This window comes from Amblyomma mixtum, chromosome 9, assembly GCF_055824585.1.
Source record: "Amblyomma mixtum isolate Tamu chromosome 9, ASM5582458v1, whole genome shotgun sequence".
In the NCBI taxonomy this organism is placed as follows: Eukaryota; Metazoa; Arthropoda; class Arachnida; order Ixodida; family Ixodidae; genus Amblyomma; species Amblyomma mixtum.
This window is the reverse complement of record NC_143020.1, coordinates 78,457,275-78,469,498: the sequence shown is the minus strand read 5'-3', so window position 1 is coordinate 78,469,498 and position 12,224 is coordinate 78,457,275. Positions and strand designations below refer to the sequence as shown.

At 48.0% G+C, this 12,224-nt stretch overlaps 1 protein-coding gene across 2 annotated transcripts in view; it reads right to left on the bottom strand.

Moving 5' to 3' along the window:
- The window catches only part of LOC149329819 (uncharacterized), a 79,544-nt gene that overhangs the window by 54,283 nt on the left and 13,037 nt on the right, over positions 1–12,224 (bottom strand). The window contains exons 5-6 of one of the 2 annotated variants that reach the window (XM_089560507.1): positions 10,522–10,746; positions 8,170–8,331 (exon numbers count right to left, since the gene is read on the bottom strand). In XM_089560507.1, coding sequence (XP_089416633.1) covers positions 8,170–8,331; positions 10,522–10,746 — 387 coding nt within the window. Of the gene's footprint in view, positions 1–8,169; positions 8,332–10,521; positions 10,747–12,224 lie in introns of those variants that run through there. The other variant, XM_089560508.1, reaches the window with a different exon arrangement.

Genomic DNA, 12,224 nt, shown 5'->3' with positions numbered 1-12,224 from the left:
GAAAACCGTTGAGAAGAAATATTGTGGGCGGAGGCTTCCTTCGGAGGGAGCGGGACGTTCGAACACGCGGGAAGAAAACATTATCGCACCCGTTGCATCACAGTGCCAACCGCCCAACAGAAGTGTGGTTACTGACTGTTTGAGTGTGAGTTACGGCGGCGGCGCGATCACATAGACGGAGAGTTAACCGGCCAGACGCCGGACGGAAACCTGATCCCGTGGCTGGGCCCCGCGGAGACCCAGCGCCAGCCCCCGGCCGCCTGTGGTCGGTGGTCGAGACATCATTCAGGCCTTCGAGGCACACAAACCGGGACCACCGAATCGGATTCGGTGGTCGAGACATCATTCAGGACTTCGAGGCACACAAACCGGGACCACCGAATCTTTCCAGGGAAGAGCGTGACGCCTTGGAATCACTCAGCAAGCGAACAGACATTGTTATTAAACCCGCTGACAAAGGAGGCGGCATAGTAATTTTAGATAAAGAAAAGTATATCCAGGAGGGATACCGCCAACTCAATAACTCCAATTTCTATCGCTTGCTTTCATCAGACCCCAGCACTGAGCACAGCAAAATTATAGAAAAAACCTTGAAACAACTCACCGGTGAAGGTGAATTACCGCCACGAGTAAGTAAGGCGCTGACGCCATTAAATGCGTCTCCAGGGCGCTTTTACATGCTCCCAAAAATACATAAAGAGAATCATCCGGGTCGACCGATCGTTTCCGGCATTGGCACACTCACGGAACCGATCTCCAGCTACATTGATTCTCTGATCAGACATATCCCTCCTAAACACACATCTTACATTCGTGACACTACTCATTTTCTAAAAGAGTTAAGTCAATTTACTGCTCCAGAAGGAGCTTTTCTGGTAACCCTGGACGTGGTATCCCTGTACACTAATATACCGCATGATGACGGCATCCGGGCTCTGATCACATCATATGAGAAATACAAAAGCCTGGATTCTCCCAGCAAAAGTACCCTCGCAGAACTGACTAATCTGGTTCTCAAACTCAACTCCTTCGAATTCAACAACTCTTTCTACCTACAAACGAGTGGCACCGCTATGGGCACAAAGATGGCGCCAAACTATGCCAACATATTCATGAACAGCATTGAATCGGACTTTCTTCGGTCATATCCAACAAAACCGGCTTTCTACAGACGCTTCCTGGACGATATATTCATGGTATGGACCGGCACTAAGGACCAACTCATGCAGTTTATCTCATCATTTAACAACATACATCCAAACCTCTCTTTTACGCACACCTATTCGACCAATCAAATTAACTTTTTGGACGTCTTGATTCGAATAGAACAGGGCGTCTTAATCACCAGTGTCTACAGGAAGCCCACTGACAGACAACAGTACCTCCATTACAAGAGCTGCCACCCACGCCACTGCAAAACCTCTATTCCATACTCTCAGGCCATCAGATTCAAACGAGTGTGCTCACGCTCAGAAGATTTTAAGGATAATTCTAATCGTATGCGGGAGGTTTTGAATCATCAGCGCTATCCGCTCTCTTTTGTCGACGATGCAATTAGAAAAGTGGAAGAGAGAAATCGTAACGAACTGTTTGGGGATCCCGCGTCAGCAGCTCCCAATGAACACCGCTCTAATCTAGTCTTAACCTTTGCGAACAACCTTCCGAATGTAAACAAAATTCTAAGAAAACATTTTAACATCATCGAACAAAGCGACCGACTCTCAAAGATTTTCCCAACGGCTCCACGGGTCACCTACCGACGACGAAAAAATTTGCAAAATTATGTGGTTCACTCTACTATAAGTAAACAAGAGCCTGTAGGTTGCGTGCCTTGCGGGAAGAATCGGTGTCAAGTTTGCAAGCACATGCAGAAAACGACATTGGCTCAGAGCACACACTCTAATTTCAAACACTCCATTCGAGAGAACTTGAATTGTGACAGTAGTAACGTACTGTACATGCTCGAGTGCGGCAACTGTCAAATGCAATACATTGGCCAGACCGAGAATCCCTTCCGAATTCGATTCAATAATCACCGCGCGCATGCCAAATCACTTCCTCTCCTCCCCCTGTCGAAACACGTCCGTCAAGAAAATCATGATTTCGACAAAATTAAAGTCACTCTGCTACAGAGCGGTTTCAAAAATACCCGTGAGCGGGAACAACGAGAGTCATACTTTATTTTCAAATTTAATACGGTGCAGGCCGGTATAAATGAGAACCCCGGAGCTCTCTCCGCACTTCAGAAATCAGAGGCCCAGTGAGATTCACCGCCTCCTCGACTGAATCGCCTGAAGTCATACCATTTTGAGTGTTTGCGTCTACATGTCGCCTTTCTCCTACCCCAACCTTTCTTTTCTTTCTTATGCGCAAACATTGCTGCTGAAACGACTTCTGCAGTAAACCATAAGGGGGCCTTCCACCCCCCCCCCCCCCCTTTTTAAATGCCACTTCAAGTAGAACGAAAAGAATGATACTCAATACATTACATTGGTTTGCTAACGAGGATTAGGAGTGTTGCTATACACTAATATGGTTGTGGATCACTGTGAATCCCGTTCGTCGGTCGTCCAGCTAGATAGCCCAATTATCTACTTGCCTGCCTTACGAGGGCGCAGGGCGCTAACAAGGGGCCGTAAGTGAATTTGGGCTACCTCGTGTTGTTCAAAAAGGTGAGGTAGATGAGGGAGGTACTTAGCAAGCCACCCTTCCCCCCCCCCTTTTTCACTTTTTTGCAAGTTCTCATGCCTCTTTTTCTTTCCTCTTTTTTTTTCCTTTTTTTGTCTTCTTTTGTTTTCTTCTTTTTTCTTCTTTTTTATTTTTCCTGCTCTGCGTACGCCCCCTCTTTCTCTCGTTTCGTTGCTCTGCGCCCCACTTCGCTCCTTGGAAAGGGCACCTCATCGGCGGCGCAGTGTCTTTGCGAGGGGGCGCGCGGCTGACGAGTGGCGGCCGGGGGCTGGCGCTGGGTCTCCGCGGGGCCCAGCCACGGGATCAGGTTTCCGTCCGGCGTCTGGCCGGTTAACTCTCCGTCTATGTGATCGCGCCGCCGCCGTAACTCACACTCAAACAGTCAGTAACCACACTTCTGTCGGGCGGTTGGCACTGTGATGCAACGGGTGCGATAATGTTTTCTTCCCGCGTGTTCGAACGTCCCGCTCCCTCCGAAGGAAGCCTCCGCCCACAATATTTCTTCTCAACGGTTTTCCTCGCAGACAGCTCACCCCTCTCCACTTCCGCTACAACCTTTTGCCTCCTTCCCTTCCCCCCACCCCCTCTTTTCCCCTTTCTTGAAGTCGTTCTTTTCTTTTTTGTCTGCTCGCTTTGCAGCCCTCATTTTCCCCTTAATCGGCAGGAACACCCTTGTCCGCCACTGTCTTGTTTTCGTGTTTTGTTTTGTTTCCTCAAAGGTGAGCGTCTTTCCCTCTCCATCTGTGTGCGGTGCCGTGAGCAAGTGGATCGTTTTTGTTCACAAACAACCTTACCCTGATGAAGGACGGTCCACCGTCCGAAACCGTCGGTAAATAAATGTTTCTCTAAGAAGTGTACTTCAACTCTTTCCTTATATATATATATATATATATATATATATATATATATATATATATATATATATATGACAGAAGCCAACAGCCACAGAAACCAAGGGGCACAGGGGATTTTTTTAATTTATTTATTTAATTTGTGCTGTTCATCAATTTAGAATATTACTGAATATGTTATCGCTTCATGCGATATATGTATAGCGTATTTTCCGGTGTATAAGGCGCGGGTTTTTTTCAAAAATCTTGCTGGTGCGTCCTATACAAGGATGTGTCTTATATGAGAATTTTCCAGGTTTTTTCTTGCGAGTTCAGAAATTACTCAGGTTCATGTTCAAGCTTTTTTCACCGGAAAAATATTACTACCAATAACGCGGTTCTAACATGGTTAATACTTCAATACGGAGACGCCGTTAGCAGCTTTTTTAGGTGAACTTTATCATGAAACGACGGGGTTGACCACTTCCGGGATCTTAAACACGCGGCCGTTTCGGAGGCCCCAAGCCATGGAGGAAGGAAAACTTCCTTCCTCCATGCCCCAAGCCTTGGAGGAAGGATACTCCATGAGAAATCCGAGCTTCTCCTTCTCAACCATTCCTCCTACCAGCGCTCACACAACCACTTCGTCTCTCTCCACCTTTCTGGCTCTCCCATTCCTGTCGTCACACAGTGCAAAATTCTTGGCTTCCCTTTGCATGCGACTAAGAATGTGCAAGCCCTCCACCGCGCTGTCACCACCTGCCACTCTGTAACTCACCTCCTGCGGCGCGTGGTCCCTCGACGCTCAGGTCTCCACGAGGCTCACGCGTGCCGAGTTGCCCACGCGCTGGCCCTCAACAAGGTCCTGTACTTTGCACCCTACGCTTCCTTCACTCAGACTCAACTTAACGCTCTCGAGACTGCCCTTGTGGGCCTCTACAAGGCAGCTCTCAACCTCCCTATCACTACCTCTACCACTAAGCTCTTTGCCACAGGCCTCTTCCATCCTCTTTGTTCTCTTCTCAGTCTCCATCGTGACTCGCAGCTTGCCCGGCTTTCCCTTACCCGTCAGGGTCAGTGGTTATTGACTCAAGCGGGTATCTCGCCCATTCCAAACTCCCCGTTTACCTCTCCTATTCCCACCCCCGCCCCCAATCTTCGTATCCTTCCCCTCCCGACCAACATGTGCCCCGTCCTGCACGCCGGACGTCGTCATGCGGCCGCGCAGCACCATTCCCCTCTCTTTGATACCCAGGGTGTAGCTTACACGGATGCCTCTTTCGTGGCTCCTCGAGGTTCCTGCGGCTACGCCCTGTACCATCCACACCTCCCTGCTCCTGAAACCCACACCAGCGGGCCGTATCTACACCCTCCAGACGCATTGTCCCTCGAGGTTCTCGCCATTGCGCATGCCCTCCAGTCATTTGCCCTCCTTCCCTCTCTCCAAGAGTACACAGTCTATTCAGACTCACAAGCCGTTATACACCACATACAGAAACGCACCCTGACCCCTTCTCTCCAACAGGAGGTCGAACGAGCGGTCTCCGCACTGCAGCCTTCCATCGTTTTCCTCCGCTGGGTCCCTGGGCATTCAGGGATTGACAGCAATGAGCTGGCCCTTCAGCTCGCCCGCGACACACTTTTCCGGGCACCGTTGATCCCCTGGCCCAAGCCCTCGGAGGACGGTGGGAGACTCACCCTTCGCCGCACCATAAAAGAGTCTACCTTGAGCTCCGCCTCGACAAACGCCTTTACCCTCCCCCTCATCCATCACTCACGGTGCCGGAGTCTCGCCTTCTTCGGCACATTCAGATGAATGCAGTTATCACCCCGTCCCGCCTCTTCCTCTATCGCTATCGATCGGACCCTTCCTGTCCCAACTGCCCCTGTATCTATGCGAACCTGGCCCATTGCCTCTTCTTTTGCCCGGCTGCTCAGCAGTCGGGTTCCTTCCCCCCACCCTCTCTATCCATCACCTCCTGGCTCGACTGGCTTGGCGCTGAAGGGGAAGAAGAACAGCGGCTTCTGGTCGCCCAGGCGGTCGAAATGCTCGGCCTATAAATTTTGGTCGAATAACAGTCTTTTACTACTACTACTACTACTCCATGCCCCACGCAAAGGTAATGTGAAATGATAAAAGATGGCGACAGTCGCGCTTCTCGCCATTGTCAAGACAGCCAAGAGAAGCCGACGTTTTATTTAGTCACCCTTTGCAAGTACGTAGTGCGAAGAGAATGCTGCAGCTGCGCTGCCTTTTCGATAGCGTATCCGAAGGTGAAGACTTTGAAGGTTTTATGTAAAAATAATTTTTATGGACGTAAAGAGAGTTCTTTCGCTTTTTTTTATTTGGTGCTAAAACGCGGGCGGGTATGGCGTGAGTGTTGCCTTTTTCGATCACTTAGCGTTGCTGAAGAACTTCTCACACGTACGGTGGATTTTGCGATGGCCGCATAAGCATGTTTAATTAAGCCTCACTAGCCTAACTGGGTAAATTGGGTTGCGTCTTATATACCAATTTTTTCAATGACAGCCTGCATATATGGGGGTGCGTCTTGTACACCGGCAAATACGGTGTGTGTATATATATATATATATATATATATATATATATATATATATATATATATGTTTATTTATTTTGTCCTCCTGTTCGATTAAGAATAATAGTGGATATGTTACCGCTTAAAGATAATATATATATATATATATATATATATATATATATATATATATATATATATATATATATATATATATATATATATATATATATATATATATATATATATATATATATATATATATATATTGATTGATGAACATCAGATAAAGTCACCAGAAATTGAAAAACCTAACAAGATTTAATTCACGACGTTTCGGCTGGAGGACCAGCCTTTTTCTAAAAAGGCTGGTCCTGCAGCCGAAACGTCGTCAACATTTAGTCAACATTACAAAAAATCGCTGTAAAGACTTCGCGTACGCACGGCTATGTGAAACGCCAAGAAACAAACCGAACAATATTGCATTTTCTATGTCTTCACCCTGAACATGAATTCATATCCTATAATTCATTCCCGCACCGGTCATATCTGATCGAGTTGCTCGAATCCATTCTCAACCGAGTGGCGTGTTTCAGCGTCTTCCAACATACCGGCATTCAAGTGTCACTGAAGTGAAGTCGTTGGTGTTCCTTCCATGTTTTAGGTGACGAAAAATGGTCCTGATGCTGCGCTTGCTGCACAATAGTCATTGCAACCAGAGAGAACCTTCGCACTTTCGCAACTTTATGGCATCTCCGGAAGCCTATTTACCCATGAAAGTTTGACGCGCCTGTTTGGCGGCACGTATGCATTTAAAGCTACTGTTAACACACGTCCTTAAGTGTAGAACGGTGATCGCAATCGGGTTACTAATATTAGCTAGTCAGCTACGTTTTGAAAACCAATCATTCCTTCATATTCTTGATTAAATGTTATACTGAATTCTCCTATGTCTTCTATTACCGATTCTGAAAAGGTGATTATTACTAGCATATTTTGTGCGGTATTTTTTATTTTAATCACAACTGTGAGCACTTTTCCAATTCCATAGTTTTCCTCACGTGCTCCTACTCACTTATCATTTGTCTACACCCGTGCTTAAACATTTTGCTACTTAATGGAGCCTATGGGGTGTTTGATGATCTAAATAAAAGAATCAGTTGATCGAGCACGGGCCACGAGCATGCAAATGAGCTGAAGTGCGCGGCACGAGAATGGGCATTGATTGCAATGCAAATCAAGTGAACATGTGACCAGAAGCAATTTTTCCGCTATTGCCAGTCAGATCAGGTCGTGAACTCGTACGCAGACCTCGATCCATCGCCGAAGGTGCCTGGGAAACTTGCTGCTCCGGCGACCACGTCTTACTGCCTCTATCGAGAGACCGCATTTTTTGCGGGGTCACGCCAGTTTGACTGAGTGCGCGATCGGACGCGCACGTGCATCGAATCTGCGCCTCTTTCAGTGGATGATCACCGCGAGCTACCGCATTCAAGGGGTCAACGTCTCTGCATTGCTGCAACGTCTCTGCAAAGCCGCGTTCAAGCGGCCTTCGTCTCTTCGTTGTCAGTACCTGCAGTAGTCAACATTCGAGCAGAGGCTAAATACGGGCGATGTCCTCAAACTGCTGTTCTATGATTACGGCTCTCCGCTAGTGCATGAGTTCTCATGTCAGAAATCTTCTAAGGCATTCAAACTCTTTCATCATCCTGGCGCAGAAAGCCTCGCCTCTTCTCCTAAACGCTGCGATACTCAATGAGCCCCCAATTCTTCAAGGAACTGCTGTGATTCTCACGGTCTTCAGTGGCCAACATCCTGTGCCATGCTCAACTGCCCCGTCCCGGTATGTTTCTTAATTTTGATTCCTAGCCATTTAATATGAGTGATCGCTTCTACTGGCAACATTTCCTGGAAGCCTGTTGTGTTGCCTTCCAATGCACACACTCAGTTATCCTAGCATACCGGCAGTAGTTTCATGTTCACGTAAGAAGTCGCTCCAAATACAATTGTTATAATTTCAAAATGTCCTTCCTGTATCCATCCAAAAAATGTCATCCATGCGAGCCTGAAAAAGTGTTTCTTCTCACACAGAGATATTAAAAGTGGCTTACCTTTTTATCGGCCTTCTCTAAGGCTCCCCCGCAGTGAACGCAAGTAACCGGTGATTTCGGACACCTCGTTAAGTGAATTTCGAAGTTCGCAGCTTTCACTCTTCTGCCACAAAACTGGCAGTTTTTCCTATATTCCGTATCGGATGTCTCGGGCCTTCTTCCCTAGAAATGAGAGCGTCAAATTTGCAAGTATTTTAAAATGCTGCAGCTTGAACCAATAAATTAAAAACCGACTGCCCAAGTATACATGGCCTTGCTCAAAAGGATGCACTTGTAGAAATGCATTTAACGATGACGCACGCTTCAAAAAAAAATGAATTCATTGTCAAATGTGTCTTAAATCTGAAGAAGGTCACCATTTCTTAAATTATCCGAAATTCATTCACATTAGAAAGTAAACCAAAGAAGGTTGGAGGCTTATCAAGGTTAAGCCCAGTGGATGCGAAGCAGCCTTCGTTTTGCATTCTTATTATTAACGTCCTTAGCGTTTGGAGGCGTCTTGACCGCATACACGCCCGGCACAAAGACGCTGGCGCGGTTGCGGGCACAGAGACTGACGCAACGGCGGGCGCGCGCCGCTTCATCCCTGGCGTGACATCACATATCACGTGATGCAGCGATGGTTGCGCCGCCGCCGCGTCGCGCGCGACGGCGCGAACCGAAGCGTGGAGGCCTCCGCCGGGCGACGTCCGACGGCGCGATATGACGCCCCATCTGCAGCCGGTGTGACGTCATCACGTGACGTCACATCATGTCATCTCACTTCAAGGTCAATGGTGGCCACCGCCGGGCGTCGCGCGAAGGCCCGATACTTACGTTAATATGCTTCGCATAAAAAATTGGAGGCTTATCAAGGTTAAGCAGAGTGGATGCGAAGCATGTCCTTAGCGTTTGGAGGCATCTTGACCGCATACACGCTCGGCGCAAAGACGCTGGCGCGGTTGCGGGCCCAGAGACTGACGCGACGGCGGGCGCGCGCCGCCTCATCCCTGGCGTGACGTCACATATCACGTGATGCAGCGATGGTGGCGCCGCCGCCGCGTCGCGCGCGACGGCGCGAACCGAAGCGTGCAGGCCTCCGCCGGGCGACGTCCGACGGCGCGATATGAGGCCCCATCTGCAGCCGGTGTGACGTCATCACGTGACGTCACATCGTGTGATATCACTTCAAGGTCAATGGTGGCCACCGCCGGGAGGCGACCGACGGCGCGATATGAGGCCCCATCTGCAGCCTGTGTGACGTCATCACGTGACGTCATGTCGCGTGACCTACTCGAAGGTCACTTGAAGTTCCATGGTGGCCACTGCCCGGCGTCGCGCGAAGGCCCGAAACCTACGTTGATATGTTTCGCATAAAACCTTTTAGGAATTTAGAAGCATGATCTACATGATGTACCTCGATATGAAGTGAAGAAGAGGTTTAAACAATATCCAAGTGGAGCCTAAACGAAAACATTACTTCTTTAATTTGATGCTTGACAGGTACGTACCAACCAATTTGTTTGCTTTGGAGGGGAAAGAAGGAAGCTGGCCGACTCATCTGACTGTTGTGTTATGGTTTTCGTTTTATGGGGCTTTAACGTCCAAACGCGACTCAGGGTATGAGGGTCAACGTAGTGAAGGGCTCCGGAAGGCGCGAACACCTATGGTTCTTTAACTTGCACTGACACCGCACAGTACACGGGGCTCTAGATTATCGCGTCCATCGAAATTCGACTGCCGCAGCCTGGATCAAACCAGCGTCTTTCGGGTCAGCAGCCGAGTGCCATAACCACTGAGCTACCACGGTGGCACATTGTTGTAGAAGTGAGAGGTGTAATAGTGAGGACGGGTTGAAGTGACGTAGAAAATAACGTTCATCTGAAGTGGCTAAGGTGAACAGGACGGGCGACTAGTTCAAATAAATTTTGAGCGCTGCTCCATCAAGCACGAATTCATCGTTTTAACTTTGTGACTCACATTCAACGGGCTAACAGTTTGTCCGAATCATATTAACTTTGTACAACTCTTAATTGCCGCGCTTGAGTTACACTGCAAGCAATTTCTATTTTTATTCTTATATCCACCTCTAAACAAAAATATTTAGCGCATCCTGAATACCCCTTCAGTCAGGAAAAGCAGGAGGGGAGAGTGTGTATTTCACAACAATTCGACCGTTCGCCGCTATCTGCCATTTGTAGTTCGATATCTTCTCACCGGAAAGCCGTGCAATAATGCCGGAAAGTGTGCAGGGAAATTTGCCGGGATGTGTGCCGAGAAGAGTTTCGGGTCGGACTTACGCAGTGAACTGCTACCGATACACTCAAAATGGTCTACCAGATTTGACCGAGAAAATCTGGGCCGCCAACTCACCTGATCTGTCAGCGAGGCATCTCTCACGGCCGGCACGACCTGCTGACATTGTGCAACACCTAAAGTGTATTTCGCAGCGTTTTCAAGCTCGGCATGAGGGTACAGATTCGTCCCAGCACCTGATTCATTTTGAAACCTCTTGGTATTTATAGAGCTTGGAGCGTCGGGATTTGATGCTGGTGTACAAGGTGGTTGTCGCTCCTCCTGCTGCGTAGTGGAAACATTCTGAAATAGGAGAGTGTTGCGTGAGAGAGAGATACGGCGAAACATTCGGCTTCGAAAATGCTGCCCGAGTGTGCTGTTATGACAAGAAGAGCTGATGAGGCTATGGAGCACAGGATGACGGAAGAACGTACTGCACTCCGTATCATGAAGATAGCGAAGGCATTTCTCATGGCGCTCACATAAGGTATTGCTGCAGTAAGGCAAGACCGCCCGTTGAGAAACATGTACGATATGAAGAAGATACTTTGCACTTTAGTGTTTTCAATTACGCATGTTTTTATGTTAATGCTAAACATTATTTAACTACCTCCGCACGATTTCGCGATATGCCTGCCGCTAATGCACGCGCGCGACGAGCAAGCGGCCGGTGGGAGCACGGCAGGCGTTGAAAAAAAAATGACAGACATAAGAAAAAAAAAAGGTCAGTGGGTGGTGGTCGCTTGTGAGGCCTCATAGCAAGAGGATCTCAATTAAACTTAACGTCGACGTGCAGCCCCCGACCGCCACCGCTACGCAGTGAACTTGACGATGCTCCTTGTTAGGCCGTCCGACAAGGTCACACCAGTGAAAGAGCCAAGTAACCCGAGACCAGGCTTGTAAATATGCGTGTGGCTATACAACGTCGTAAGAAAGAACAACCGCGCACTGCCTGGGCTGAAGCGCACTTTACGTAGCACATCAAGAAAGATTTGTTAGGAGTGCAGTGCAGCGTGTTGCGATCGGCTGTGGTTTGCGTCGGATATCGTGCGAACGACGAGAGTTGAGCTTTACAAAAACAGTGACATCGAAAATTGCAGAACGAGTGAAATCTTAATTCCCCTTCATAATGAAAATGAAAGAATATCTCTAAAGGGAGTAAGCCATGTGTGCTTCGCAGGGATCAAGGTTTATGTATTCAATTCCCCACAACAAACATAAAAGACACGGACGGAAACGCACCCCAGTGATTTGGGCTGCGTTTCTTTCCATGTAAGTGTGATACTGTGCGCTGTGGGAAAATAAGTATACACAACCAACTCGCTCAGCAGTCCCTCTGGAGGTTTGATGGCATCGTTGTGGTTCGCGTGGCAGTGTAGTAATTCTCGGTGCCACAAACAAGCAGATAAATTAATTCCGCTAAATCAACCTTGTTTCGATGCTATGGTGCTCAAATACCTTTCAACAATAATTGAAAGGACACAGAGGAGCCACTGGTGATATGGGCATCTTAACGTAGGCATTCGCAAAGCAGAACAAATGGTTCATCAAGCACACAAGTAAGGGCTATAATGTGACAAAAGCGCAACAGACTAGGTGCAAAAAACACATGGAGGTCGACTACGTCTTCACTAGCGGAGTCCAGTTGAAGACCACCAAATGCTTCTCCTTTAATTTACACAAAACGCTAGTCTCGATACTGGAAACCGAACCAAAAGCAACAAGAACATTGCAGGCACAGATGAGTAACGAAAATCTGAAATGTACAAATTACGAGGTTG